General features: G+C 46.1%; 1 protein-coding gene across 5 annotated transcripts in view; it reads right to left on the reverse strand.

Moving 5' to 3' along the window:
- Positions 1-15,291, reverse strand: part of CEP250 (centrosomal protein 250) — a 142,239-nt gene that overhangs the window by 70,091 nt on the left and 56,857 nt on the right. For all 5 annotated transcript variants that reach the window (XM_043495558.1, XM_043495556.1, XM_043495559.1 and 2 more), the window contains one exon: positions 8,809-9,002. In XM_043495558.1, the coding sequence (XP_043351493.1) occupies positions 8,809-9,002 (194 nt within the window). The remainder of the gene's footprint in view (positions 1-8,808; positions 9,003-15,291) is intronic.

The raw sequence follows: 15,291 nt of genomic DNA on the forward strand, positions 1-15,291 counted from the left end.
TTGGCAACAGACAGTGCAGTATGACTGGTAGCCGTCGTCGACGTAGTCCTGGGTGCTCTTTTAACCGGGCGCCTGGGCAAACAAGGGAGTGACTCAGCCAGGTCATTTCCCTTGTTTCGTCTCATGGCGATTGAGTCCTACCGGCAGTGCACTGTCTTTTCATCTGCAGCTAGCAGAAGACGATGGCCAGCAGTCATTCTGCATCGTCTTCTGCCGAGCACCCAGGAGGTGACGATGGCTAGCGGTCGTACTGCACAGTCTGCTGCCAGCATGATGTATAAAGATAGATGAAGTGGCTCAAAACAAGAAATAGACCAGATTTGTTTTGTATTCATTTTCTCCTCCCTCCCTCCCTCCCTCCCTCTGTGAAATCGACGGCCTGCAAAACCCAGTTTTGAGTTCTATCCTTGAGGTTTTGAGTTCTATCCTTCAGGTGGCCATTCAGTTTCTCGCAAAGCCACCCCCTTTGTTGATTTTAATTCCCTGTAAGCCAACCTGTAAGCCACGTTGTCAGTCTCCCCTCCCTCCGTCAGGGCAACAGCAGACAATCGTTCCGCGCCTTTTTTCTGTGCAGACGCCATACCACGGCAAGCCCGCTCAGATCACTTTGGCAATTAGGAGCACATTAAACACCACACACATTATTCAGCAGTATATGCAGCACCAGAACCTGGCAAAGCGAAACTGGGCAAGTCGGCGACGTCAGCGCTGTGACAAGAGTGATGAGGACATGGACACAGACTTCTCTTAAAGCACGGGCCCTGCCAATGTGGGCATCATGGTGCTAATGGCGCAGGTTCATGCGATGGAATGCCGATTCTGGGCTCGGGAAACAAGCACAGACTGGTGGGACCGCATAGTGTTGCAGGTCTGGGACGATTCCCAGTGGCTGCGAAACTTTCGCATGTGTAAGGGCACTTTCATGGAACTTTGTGACTTGCTTTCCCCTGCCCTGAGGCACAAGATTATCAAGATGAGAGCAGCCCTCACAGTTGAGAAGCGAGTGGCAATAGCCCTGTGGAAGCTTGCAACGCCAGACAGTTACCGGTCAGTCGGGAATCAATTTGGAGTGAGCAAATCTACTGTGGGGGCTCCTGTGATGCAAGTAGCCAACGCAATCAAAGATCTGCTGATATCAAGGGTAGTGACCCTGGGAAATGTGCAGGTCATAGTAGATGGCTTTGCTGCAATGGGATTCCCTAACTGTGGTGGGGCCATAGACGGAACCCATATCCCTATCTTGGCACCGGAGCACCAAGCCAGCGAGTACATAAACCGCAAGGGGTACTTTTCAATAGTGCTGCAAGCACTGGTGGATCACAAGGGACGTTTCACCAACATCAACGTGGGATGGCCGGGAAAAGTACATGACGCTCACATCTTCAGGAACTCTGGTCTGTTTCAAAAGCTGCAGGAAGGGACTTTCTTCCCAGACCAGAAAATAACCGTTGGGGATGTTGACATGCCTATAGTTATCCTTGGGGACCCAGCCTACCCTTTAATGCCATGGCTCATGAAGCCATACACAGGCAGCCTGAAGAGTAGTCAGGAGCTGTTCAACTACAGCCTGAGCAAGTGCAGAATGGTGGTAGAATGTGCATTTGCACGTTTAGAAGTGCGCTGGCGCAGTTTACTGACTCGGTTAGACCAGCGAAACCAATATTCCCACTGTTATTACTGCTTGCTGTGCGCTATACAATATCTGTGAGAGTAAGGGGGAGACGTTTATGGCGGGGTGGGAGGTTGAGGCAAATCGCCTGGCTGCTGGTTACGCACAGCCAGACACCAGGGCAGTTAGAAGAGCACAGGAGGGTGCGGTGTGCATCAGAGAAGCTTTGAAAACCAGTTCATGACTGGCCAGGCTATGGTGTGAAAGTTCTGTTTGTTTCTCCTTGATGAAATCCCCCACCCCTTGGTTCACTCTACTTCCCTGTAAGCTAATCACCCTCCCCACCTCCCTTCGATCACCGCTTGCAGAGGCAATAAAGTCATTGTTGCTTCACATTCATGCATTCTTTATTAATTCATCACACAAATAGGGGGATAATTACCAAGGTAGCCCAGGAGGGGTGGTGGAGGAGGGAAGGACAAGGCCACACAGCACTTTAAAACTTTAAAACTTATTGAATCCCAGCTTCTGTTGCTTGGGCAATCCTCTGGGGTGGAGTGGCTAGGTGGCCGGAGGCCCCTCCACCGCGTTCTTGGGTGTCTGGGTGAGGAGGCTATGGAACTTGGGGAGGAGGGTGGTTGGTTACACAGGGGCTGTAGCGGCGGTCTGTGCTCCTGCTGCCTTTCCTGAAGCTCAACCATACGCTGGAGCATATTAGTTTGATCCTCCAGGAGCCTCAGCATTGAATCCTGCCTCCTCTCATCATGCTGCCGCCACCTTTCAGCTTCAGCCCTCTCTTCAGCCCGCCACTTACTCTCTTCAGCCTGCCACCTCTCCTCCCAGTCATTTTGTGCTTTCCTGCACTCTGACATTGTCTGCCTCCATGCATTCGTCTGTGCTCTGTCAGTGTGGGAGGACAGCATGAGCTCAGAGAACATTTCATCGCGAGTGCGTTTTTTTCCCCTTCTAATCTTCGCTAGCCTCTGGGAAGGAGAAGATCCTGTGATCCTTGAAATACATGCAGCTGGTGGAGGAAAAAAAAGGGACAGTAGTATTTGAAAAGACACATTTTATAGAACAATGGGTACACTCTTTCACAGTAAACCTTGCTGTTAACATTACATACATAGCACATGTGCTTTCGTTACAAGGTCGCATTTTGCCTCCCCCCCCCAGCGTGGCTAACGGGGGGGAACATTTCTGTTCAGCCATAGGCAAACAGCCCAGCAGGAATGGGCACCTCTGAATGTCCTCTTAAGAAAAGCACCCTATTTCAACCAGGTGACCATGAATGATATCACTCTCCTAAGGATAACACAGAGAGATAAAGAACGGATCTTGTTTGAACGCCAGCAAACATACACTGCAATGCTTTGTTCTACAATGATTCCCGAGTACATGCTACTGGCCTGGAGTGGTAAAGTGTCCTACCATGGTGGATGGAATAAGGCTGCCCTCCCCAGAAACCTTTTGCAAAGGCTTTGGGAGTATATCCAGGAGAGCCACGAATGCCAGGGCAAATTAATCATTAAACATGCTGGCTTTTAAACCTTGTATAGTATTTTAAAAGGTACACTCACCAGAGGTCCCTTCTCCGCCTGGTGGGTCCGGGAGGCAGCCTTGGGTGGGTTCGGGGGGTACTGGCTCCAGGTCCAGGGTGAGAAACAGTTCCTGGCTGTCGGGAAAACCGGTTTCTTCGCTTGTTTGCTGTGAGCTATCTACAGCCTCCTCCTCATCGTCTTCCTCATCCCCAAAACCTGCTTCCGTGTTGCCTCCATCTCCACTGAAGGAGTCAAACAGCACGGCTGGGGTAGTGGTGGCTGAACCCCCTAAAATGGCATGCAGCTCATCATAGAAGCGGCATGTTTGGGGCTCTGATCCGGAGCGGCCGTTCGCCTCTCTGGTTTTCTGATAGGTTTGCCTCAGCTCCTTAAGTTTCACGTGGTACTGTTTCAGGTCCCTGTTATGGCCTCTGTCCTTCATGCCCTGGGAGATTTTCTCAAATGTTTTGGCATTTCGAAAACTGGAATGTAGTTCTGATAGCACGGATTCCTCTCCCCATACAGCGATCAGATCCCATACCTCCCGTTCGGTCCATGCTGGAGCTCTTTTGCGATTCTGGGACTCCATCATGGTCACCTCTTATGAGTTCTGCATGGTCACCTCTGCTGATGAGCTCTGCATGGTCACCTGCAGCTTGCCACACTGGCCAAACAGGAAATTGAAATTCAAAAGTTTGCGGGCCTTTTCCTGTCTACCTGGTCAGTGCATCTGACTTGAGAGTGCTGTCCAGAGTGGTCACAATGGAGCACTCTGGGATAGCTCCGGGAGGCCAATACCATCTAATTGCATCCACAGTACCCCAAATTCGACGCAGCAAAACCGATTTCAGCGCTAATCCCCTTGTCGGGGGTGGAGTAAGGAAATCGATTTTAAGAGCCCTTTAAGTCGAAAAAAAGGGCTTCGTCATATGGACGGGTGCAGGGTTACATCGATTTAACGCTGCTAAATTCGACCTCAACGCCTAGTGTAGACCAGGGCAAAGGATCTCTGAAACCTGCCCTATCACCTGCTGTGACTGATGTTGGCATTGGCAAAGGAAGGGTACTGATCTCTTCTAATAAGGACTATATAAACCTAGAGATTGCTGGTTTTTCCATTGTCTCATCAGTTTTTCTGCTGAAAAGGTTTGGTCTGTCAAACAGTAAGTCCTCTGTTTTAGCTTGTACATTGATGAAGGGTGAGTGATAGCGATGATGAGAGAGCAAAAAGCTGTCTGAATCACTGTACAGAGCTCTAAGCTCAAGATTCAGAATCTTCTGTCATCTGGACACAATGGATTTGGATGTGGCTGTAATCTCCTCTGGAACTGTTCCAGGAAAGGTAGAAGTGAATCCCAGAAAAAAAATGGTAACATGGAAATAGAGCCTGATAAATTGCAATACACATTTCAGCATGGCATCCTCCAATATAGATCTTGGGCATATAGAAGATGGAGTAATCCAGAACTCAGGCTTGTTCCAGGAGGTCCTTATTTATCAGGATGGCTAAATTAACCCTATTCTTGAGTTTCATAAAGTCAAAAGTCAATTATATTTCTCCAGCATGATTGACAACTCAAAGTCAAAGGTATCACCAATATAACCTAGCCATTTCTGGAAGCCTCTAAAAATCACCTAGAGGGGATGAAGAACTATTTCTAACCACTTTACAAGAGAGGCAGAAGACAGAACAGCTTGTTCTCTAGGTCCAGTAACTATCTCTTGTTTTTCTACAAGATAAACTCTAGTGATTATTTTGGGGAAGTTCTATGACTTTTGTTACACAGGAGGTTGGTCTAGATGTGTGAAATTCTGTACCTTGGGGGAGCACCCTGTAACCTGCATATTCTTTATTTATATATAATTGTGATATTGCTATGAAGCAGGCCATGTGAAGTATCAGGAGAAAGGTTATGATCTGCTGAAAGTCATTGTTCTATCTAAATATGTATATCATTAGCACATATGAAGTTATGAGATTGTGTTGTCACTAAAACATGCTATGAATTGGGGAATCGGCCAGATGTTAGCTCCCCAGAGACTCTGAGACAACAGCAAAGTAAGTAACCAACGCCTGGGTGAGTGTCGAACAACCATCAACCACCATTGTCTAGCAAGGGAGCTACAATGCAATGACTCACTTGCACAAAGCCACACCAGGGGAATTGCTCAACTTTGCCTGGGGACTCAGCAATGCCCACCAAATATGTCTGGTCTTGTGTTCTCCAAGCACATGGGACTAAGGGTCTAAAACAGAACACAGTAGCTCCATTCGTGGTCTTTCTCCTTCCCCCACCTATGCTGCAAGCAACAAGGACACTCAGAAGCCTGAAGACTCCAACAGAGGAGTCTGGCCCAGATTTCTAGGGGAAAACCTGTGTACTATGAACTGCAATATCCAGTGGGGTGATATCTTAATCTAGATGTTGCCCAGTCTAACAAGGTTGAGAGTTTAGATTGCGTGCTTTTATTTTATTTTATTTGGTAGCTAACTCTGACTTTTTGCCTATCACTTAAAATCTTTCTTTTGTAGTCAATACATTTGTTTAACTGTTTACCTTTACCAATCAGCTTGCCTGAAGTGTTTGGTAAATCTGCTCAGATTTATAAAGGCTGGTGTATATCCACTTTCCATTGATGAAGTGGTGACCAATTAATAAATTTGCATTGCTCAAGAAAGGGTCTTGAGCAGCGCAAGACGGTATATTCCTGAGGTACAAGGCTAGGAGCTGAGGGCATCTGGCTGGTGCCTTTTTCTGTGTGATTCATGAGTGGCTCTGGGAGCATTCATGCCATCTAGGTGGGTGTGGGCTCCGCATGCTGTTGTGCTGCGTGATAATAGCCTGGAGGGGTTTGCTGCTGGTCACTAGCAAGACATTGTGAGAGACAGCCCAGGATGGAGAGTTAAGGGGGCACAGTGCTCCCACAGTCCCAGGCTGCACCCCAGGGATCCCGTCACAAGATGATCACAATGGTCCCATCTGGCCCTGGAATCTATGATTCTCCCGTTCCTCTTCATAGAATCATAGATTAGAGTTGGAAAAGACCTCTGGAGGTCATCTAGTCCAACCCCCTGCTCAAAGCAGGACCAACACCAACTAAATCATCCCAGCCAGGGCTTTCTCAAGCCAGGCCTTAAAAACCTCTAAGGATGGAGAGTCCACCATCTCCCTAGGTAATCCATTCTAGTGCTTCACCACCATCCCACTGAAATAGTTTTTCCTGATATCCAACCTAGACCTCCCCCACTGCAACTTGAGACCATTGCTCCTTGTTCTGTCAACTGCCACCACTGAGAACAGTGTAGGTCCATCCTCTTTGGAACTCCCCTTCAGGTAGTTGAAGGTTGCTATCAAATCCCCCTTCACTCTTCTTTTCTGCAGACTAAATAAGCCCAGTTCCCTCAGCCTCTCCTCATAAATCGTGTGCCCCAGCCCCCTAATCATTTTTGTTGCCCTCCACTGGACTGCCTCCAATTGTCCACATCCTTCCTATAGTGGGGGACCCAAAATTGGATGCAATACTCCTTTACCTCACATTGGAGCACAGGTCTGGAAGGGACCTCCTGAGCCATCAAGCCTAGTCCCCTATTATTGAAGACAACCACATCACCTAATCTCAGTCCTAAATTTATCAAGAAATATTTTAAAATTAACTGGATTTCTTTCCCCCACAATTCCTATTGAAAGACTTGCTTTAGAACCTCATTCCTCTGATGGCTAGAAACCTTCTTTTAATTTCCAGCCTAAATCTATTCATGGCCAGTTTATACCCATTTCTTCTTGTGCCAACACTGTCCTTTATTTGAAACAGTTCCTCTCCCTCCCTGGTGTTTACCCCCTAATTTATTTATAGAGAACAATCAGATCCCCTTTCAGCCTTCATTTTGATAGGCTAACAAACCAAGCCCTTTGTCTCCTCTCATAAAATAGGCTCTTCATTCCCTGAATTATTCTAGTAGGCCAGATTCTTAAGAAGAATCATTCTCTTCCATGGCAACATGCAAACTAACAGTAAACTCTCTCTGGATCAGAGGATCACTCAGATATTTGATCCTGATACAGCAGAAAAATAGTGTAATATTGTTGGGATATAATCATATATGTTGTGACACATATATACACATATATATGAATACGTTGTAATATGTTATAGGCCAGCGGGCCTAGTGTGTGTGAAGTATGCTTGAGATGAGTATGTGGGTTGCATGCTGGCAAACGAAGCAAGGATTTAATGTTGCAAACAGTCAAGGACTGTTCCATGCAAAACAACTTTTTATGTCCATAGGAAAGATAAAGAATCAGCAGAAAAAGGAATAACATCGGTGGTGTTGTCACGGCAATGTATTCGCTACAGCTGTGGTGCTGTGGACAAAAAAGGGGGAAATGAAATGCCTTGGATTATGGCAGCCTGCCCATGACTGTTTTCTTGGCAAAGATAAAGGACTGATGATGCAATGGAATGGACTACATATGGTTGTATATGATATCTGAATTTGGAGTCAGACATTCATCCAGAGCTCTAATTTTGAAGAGGTGTGCAACGCCGGCTCCCCACAGCTCATGACTGGAAGCGGACCTTGACTGGCCATTGGGACTTTGTTCTAATCATCAGACTCTGATGTAGTCTGAAAGGGGTATGAATGTGGAGTGAGTGGGGTTTACATTATAATCAATAAAAGTATTTAGAGTATTATATACCAACACTGTGTCCGGCATCTGCCTGCTCCCGCATCTGTAGGGAGGCCTCTATCAGGACCAAACAATTTCTCCCTGATGCCTGTTCTTACAGGTCAGCAAGGCTCAGGAGTAAAGGATCCATAAAACAGGGAAGGACTAGAAATCAAAAGAGGCTGGAGAGGACCAAAGGGAAAATGGAATCTCTGTCTGTGGCACATTTCTACGACCCCCATCGTGATCAACATAAGCAAACATAGAAATGGATTCCTGAAGATTTCTGGGTTCCCAGCACCTCCAGAGTAAGTCTCTAGCTCCATCTCAGTCAGATGTGGGACTGACTCTGACTGTCCTCAGGTCAAAGCCTTGGATCCAGAAATGCCTGCTCCAAAATCTGTGGTGTTGTAATCAGGGAATGGGGTCTGCTCAATCAACAGAACAGTGCAGCCTGCAGAAAACAGCCTCTGAAGCCTCAGACTCTATTCTATAATCCCGATAAGCACTTGGATCCAAGCAAACAGTTTGTGCCAAAGAGGATGGCCGGGGGCAGCTCACTCTGTCAGAGCTGAGGAACCAGATATCGAAGAATTATACTGGCTTGTTTGGGAGTTTACATAGTACTATGTAGCAGGAAAGGGACATGGGCAGGTACTTCTGCTTCAGTTTGTTAAGCTTGTACCAAAAATAAACCCTCACTGGGACTTCGGGTTTTCTCTTGTGACTCCTATTGAGTTGCTGTCTGGCTGAGAGAATCCTGGCCTTGGAACATAGATATTAAAATGGCCCTACCTCCCAGAGGTGGTGAGGCTGTTTGCAAAACATACAATGATACTCAAATAGAAAGCACTCTCTCAAGGCATGTCTTCACTATGCAGGTAAGTCGACCCAAGTTATACCACTCCTGCTACTCAGTGCCAAGTGACTACAACTAGATCCAACAAATATATCTGTGTGCTGCACAAGGTCCTTTCCCCAACCTCACCTGAGCTCTGCCAGCTGCTCTGAAAGGCCCCGCCTGTCCCGTTCCACAGCCCCTAGTCGCACCTCCAGTGCTGCCTTCTCACGCACCAGGGCTTCCTTTTCTTTGGATACTTTAGCCAGTGCATCTCCACGGCGACTTGATTCCAGCCGTGTTTTCTCCAAGTCAGTGCTAGATAACTCCTCCTGACGACACATCTGAAAATGGGGGGAAAGGAGGAAATGAGCTCCTACTACTAGCCAAGGTACTCTCCAAAACTCATCAGCTTCACTCTTGAGCTAGCCAGAGGAGAGGGCTGAAGGACTGAGATAATCTCCCTTCATAGTGTCACTGTACACTGATGTACCAGGAGACAACCAGACCTGAAAATGACAATTTGGAAATGATGTCTATGTCCATATTGGGTTGCCTGGGATAATACTATAGCTCTGGTCCCTGGGCACATGGGGCCCCAGTAATGAGTGAGTGTTGTGGGAATGCGGAATCGATCAGTGCTATGCTCAGCTGATACGGCAACTCATGGTATCAGACACCATCAGGTAGTCGAGGGACATCTATTTAGAACAGATCACCAAACATCGGCAATACCAGGAGACATGAACTGGAGTGCCATTGAGAAGTGAAGTCAGGAAAGTAACTGAAATATTTCTGTGGTGGATTGTATTTATTGAAGGACAACCTATCTTAAATTCTCCATTACTGAGGGACAATCTACACTCATTGCTATATTTGCTTTCCATAATCTACTCTTAGTATAACCTCTTATGAGTGATGTGCCCAAATATTTGGATGTTAATACTTTTAATTGTACTGCTGAATTTATTAACCTTAATTTGGGGATATTGCAGATTATGTATTTTATGACTTTTAAACCAGACTTTATACTTTTGGATAATTTAAGCATTATACCCAGAAGTACAGACACTCGTTCCTTAACCTGTGTATCAGACAATTTTAACATTAGTTCCAGCACTACCAACACATATGGCTAAGCCTGCCTAAGTGTTTCCATGCAAAGATCCTGTACTAAACTTTCCAAAGCTTTCACCTTTCAAGCTGAAATCTTTTGAGAGTCCTGCTCAAAGTATGCCTGAAGGTGACTTTTTGAAAAGTTTGAGCAGAGACAATTTAGGCATTTGTGAGACCGAGGAGAGTAATAAATAAATATGCTTCCCCATTCTTAAAAAATGACAATTTGATCCCACTTTTCTTTTAAGTGGCTGGGTGTAAATAGCTTAGATTTGGCAGGGAAACAGCTCTTGGGGATGAGAAGTGTCTTCCACCACTCTGTGAAAATCAGTTTGATGTGGCCAAGTTATGAGGGTGGGGAGATGGCAGACTGCAAACGTGCCTGCACCAACAAGGCTTTTGGTTTATAACATAGTCCTATCCATAGGTGCTACACAGATCAGATTCCTCCTACACATTTCCAACAGACAGCCAAGCTTGGATACTAATCCAAGCTATATAGCTTTTCTTTCATCATAGCACACCAGTTGGGTATTTGTCAAACAAAGCACAGTACACAAAACCTCAGATTATCAAACAAAGAAAAGGCTTAAAATGAAGTAAGATAACAAACCCATCCCATATTATAATACCCAAAATTAGTATAGCAGATTATGAAACAATCAAACAAGTGAAGACAAATTCCCCATTCTACTCCATTGACCCATGATGCTCACAAATTTTCTTTTTGATATACTAAAATAAAACTAGTTCAGTGTCAGTTTAAACTGTCTGTTAATTTCTCTTTTCTGTTCTTCCTCAGGGCGTGAGGAAGGGCTCCTACATAATCAAAGTTGTGTTACCTCCTTTCCTAAAAGTTTATTGGTTAATTTTGAAAACAGGTACATCCAATACTCCATTTCCACCTGTAACAGGGCATGATGGCCCTTTAAGGCAGGCTACAGCTCTGCTCTGTTACAACCCAGAATAAATGGAATCTTGGGAGCTGTAAGCTTTCCAGCAAAGAATGCTGGAAAATGAGACTTTATAAAGGGTTCTCTCACCTCAGTAAAGCAATGATGAGGGAGGGAGCAAGATTTGCTGTGGGTCTCTCTTTGGACATGGACAGAAGCAGAAGTTTGAGGCCTCTCCAGGCAAAAGGCCTGCAAGAGGCTTTAGAAGAATCCTGTAAAAAGAGCTTAGGAGGAGGCCCCACAGACAGCTGCATAAAGTACACTGAGGAGTAGGAGTTTCCCTTGAGACCCAGTCCTTGGGAAGTTGAGGGTTGGTGGTAGAGAGAAGGAAGTAGCCTTGGGGAAAAGAAATTGGGAGGGTTTGTGGTTGGACTTGACAGCCATATAACTAGCACCAAGGCTTGAGCTTTCCAAAGTGAGAGCAAGAGCTGCTCTTCAACTCTGAGGGGCTGGCACAGCTGTGGTGATATACGCAGGAGACGGATGAAGACTGAAACAGACCCTCCAAGGATGGCTATGACCCAGAGAATGAGGGATATAGGAGTTGTTGGTTTGGCTAGAGAGGTAAAACCCATTTATCATCAACAGAAACTGAGGCAATGGCCATGTTACCAAGACAGAAAGATAACCCACTCTCCCACCACTAAATACCATTCTGGTGTAACTAACCACTATAAGGTTGCGGGTAGCGGAGAGACTGATTTCCAAGCTCTTACTATAATGTTTCCCTGCTAGTGAGCATTTGACAATGCTTTTTAAAAAAACATTTGCTACTTTGAGAGGGTTTATTGCCAAGATGGCTTCCCAGAGGAGAACTCAATAGTTCTCATTCCAGTGGCATAATGGAAATACTAAGCCAGCATTTCTTTTTCACAAGCAACCCTCAGTGCTCCAAACAAAATTTGGCTGTGCCTGAGTGCATGGAGGCAAAGCTAGTAGCAGTCCCCTGAATGAGGCTGGGCTCCAGGGTAACGGGAAAGTGCACCTAATCAGCAAACAGTAAAGTACAGCTCATCTGGAGCAGCCAGTGATATGCACCATGGGCGGGGAGACAGAGGGATGGAAAGCAGCCACTAATCCCAGACAGAAGTGAACAAGAGATCAAAGCCACTTAAAAAAAAGGTGCTGTTGCTGGGGAGTGAAGGCAGAGCAGGAGAGGAAATTCCCAGTGAGCAGGAAAGTTTGCACAAGCTGTCTGCTATGCAGCTAGAGATAAGAGAGCACTGAACAGTTAACCAGCTCTTACAGGGCGAGGGGCTACAGCTCCAAACCAGCAATGAGCAACGCTACCCAATACCAGATTTGGATTGGATGATGTCAACTCAAGTTCAGGATTCCGACAAAAGGAAGAAAGGAGAGCAGCAGAATATGGACCCTGGATTTCAGAAAAGCAGACTTTGACTCTCTCAGGGAACTGATGGGCAGGATCTCCTGGGAGGCTAATATGAGGAGGAAAGGAGTCCAGGAGAGCTCACTGTATTTTAAAGAATCCTTATTGAGGTTACAGGAACAAACCATCCCAATGTGCAGAAAGAATAGTAAATATGGCAGGCAACCAGCTTGGCTTAACAGAGAAATCTTTGGTGAGCTTAAACACAAAAAGGAAGCTGACAAGAAGTGGAAACTTGGACAGATGACTAGGGAGAAGTATAAAAATATTGCTTGAGCTGCAGGGGTATAATCAGGAAGGCCAAAGCACAACTGGAGTTGCAGCTAGCAGGGAATGTGAAGGTAACAAGAAGGGCTTCTATAGGTATGTTAGCAACAAAAAGAAGGTCAGGGAAAGTGTGGGACCCTTACTGAATGGCAACCTAGTGACAGATGATGTGGAAAAAGCTGAAGTACGCTATGCTTTTTTTGCCTCAGTCTTCACAGACAAGGTCAGCTCCTAGACTGCTGCACTGGGCTGCACAGTATGGGGAGGAGGTGAGCAGCTCTCAGTGGTGAAAGAACAGGTTAAGGACTATTTAGAAAAGCTGGTCCATGGGGCCAGATGCAATGCATTCGAGGGTGCTGAGGGAGTTGGCTGATGTGATTGCAGAGCCATTGGCCATTACCTTTGAAAACTTGTAGCGATCAGGGGAGGTCCCAGACAATTGGAAAAAGGCAAATATAGTGAACATCTTTTAAAAAGGGAAGAAGGAGAATCTGGGGAACTACTGCCTCACCTCAGTCCCCGGAAAAATCATGGAGCAGGTCCTCAAGTAATCCATTTTGAAGCACTTGGAGGAGAGGAAAGTGATCAGGAGCAGTCAACATGGATTCACCAAGGGCAAGTCATGCCTGACCAACCTGATAGCCTTCTATGATGAGATAACTGGCTCTGTGGATATGGGGAAAGCGGTGGATGTGATATACGTTGACTTTAGCAAAGCTTTTGATATGGTCTCCCATAGTATTCTTGCCAGCAAGTTAAAAAAGTGTGGATTGGATGAATGGATTATAAGGTGGATAGAAAGCTGGCTAGATCGTCAGGCTAAATGGATAGTGATCAACAACTCGATGTCTAGTTGGCAGCCGGTATCAAGCGGAGTGCCCCAGAGGTTGGTCCTGGAGCCAGTTTTGTTCAACATCTTCATTAATTATCTGGATGATGGGATGGATTGCACTCTCAGCAAGTATGCAGATGACACTAAGTGGGGGGAGAGGTAGATATGCTAGAGAGTAGGGATAGGGTCCAGAGTGACCTAGACAAATTGGAGGATTGGACCAAAAGAAATCTGATACGGTTCAATAAGGACAAGTACAGAGTCTTGCACTTATGACAGAAGAATCCCATGCACTGCTACAGGATGGGGACCGGCTGGCTAAGTGGCAGTTCTGCAGAAAAGGATCTGGGGATTACAGTGGACGAGAAGCTGGATATAAGTCAGCAGTGTGTCCTTGTTGCCAAGAAGGCTAACGGCGTATTGGGCTGCATTAGTAGAGTATTGCCAGCAGATCAAGGGAAATTATTACTCCCCTCTATTCGGCACTGGTGAGGCCACATCTGGAGTACTGCATCCAGTTTTGGGTCCCCCACTACAAAAAGGATGTGGAGACAGTCCAGCAGAGGGCGACGAAAATGATCAGAGGGCTGGGGCACATGATTTATGAGGAGAGGCTGAGGGAACTGGGCTTATTTAGTCTGCAGAAAAGAAGAGTGAGGGGAGATTTGATAGCAGCCTTCAACTACCTGAAGGGGAGTTCCAAAGAGGATGGAGCTAGGCTATTCTCAGTGGTGGCAAATGACAGAACAAGGAGCAATGGGCTCAAGTCGCAGCGGGGGAGGTCTAAATTGGATATTAAGAAAAACTATTTCACTAAGAGGGTGATGAAGCACTGGAATGGGTTACGTAGGGAGGTGGTGGAATCTCCATCTTAGAGGTTTTAAGGCCCAGCTTGACAAAACCCTGGCTGGGATGATTTAGTTGGGGTTGGTCCTGCTTTGAGCAGGGTGTTGGACTAGATGACCTCCTGAGGTCTCTTCCAACCCTAATTTTCTATGATTCTATGAAATGAGGTGGCTCAGCTTGCAGTCAGTGGGGTGAGGGTGATGATGGGATGGGAGGAAGAAACTGCCTAGGAGACATGTTGCTAAAGACAGGACAAGGAGCAGGTAAGAAGATTTGTGAGAATGAGGTTGGGAAGGGGAGAACTGGATGAGGACGAGTGATGAGTGGATCCAGAAGATGAGTGAAAGAAGCCTGGTGGTGGCTGGAGAGTGGTAAGCAGAGACAGAGGACAAGGTATTAAATGACAAGTCATTTATAACAGGCAATGAGATAAGCACTCAGTTATGGCAAGTAATCAAGGCAGGGTACCCCAAAGAAGCTAACTAATAAGTCAAGACAGGAGGCAGCAGTATCATCCTGGTCAGCTTGGAGTTAGTAACAAAGGCTGCTTAAGGCCCGCTACCCTTGGCATGGAAGTTCTTCTAGAAAGCATGGGCATTTATAAATCATTTCCAGGAGCTGCAGGCAGGGGAAGGGAGGAGCATGGGATTCCCAGGGACAAAATAATCTGTAGGAACACAAGAATTGCCAGAGTAGATCAGACCAATGGTCCATCCAGGCCACCATCCTCTCTCTGACACTGACTAATGCCAGCTGCTTCAGAGAAAGAAGAAAGACACAGCAAAGAAAAGTGCATGAATCCCTGCCCATAAGATAATCCCCCCAGGGGAGTTTCCTCCAAATCCATAAGTGTTAGAGACTGGCTTCAACCCCAATGCAAGAAGTTCTATAGCCCTTCCATCGCCTTTCTTAGTAGTTACTATTGTAACTCTCAATATTCTGGTCACCCATATAAATGTCCTCTCTGTACTCTGCTAAGTCCTTGGCCTCAGTGGTAGCATCCTGTGGCAATGGAGTTCCATACTCTAAATACACACTGTATGAAAAAGCATTTCCTTTTATCAATTTACCACTATCTCATTTCACTGAATCTGCCCTTGTTCTTGAGTTAGGAGTCAGGGTGACTAAATCTCCCTTCTCTACACCATTCAGTATTTTATATATTCTTCTGATGTCTCCTCCCTAATGTAAACAATGCCAATCTTCTCAACCTCTCTTCATAGGAGTTT

Source organism: Dermochelys coriacea, chromosome 13 (assembly GCF_009764565.3).
Source record: "Dermochelys coriacea isolate rDerCor1 chromosome 13, rDerCor1.pri.v4, whole genome shotgun sequence".
NCBI classification, from domain to species: domain Eukaryota; kingdom Metazoa; phylum Chordata; order Testudines; family Dermochelyidae; genus Dermochelys; species Dermochelys coriacea.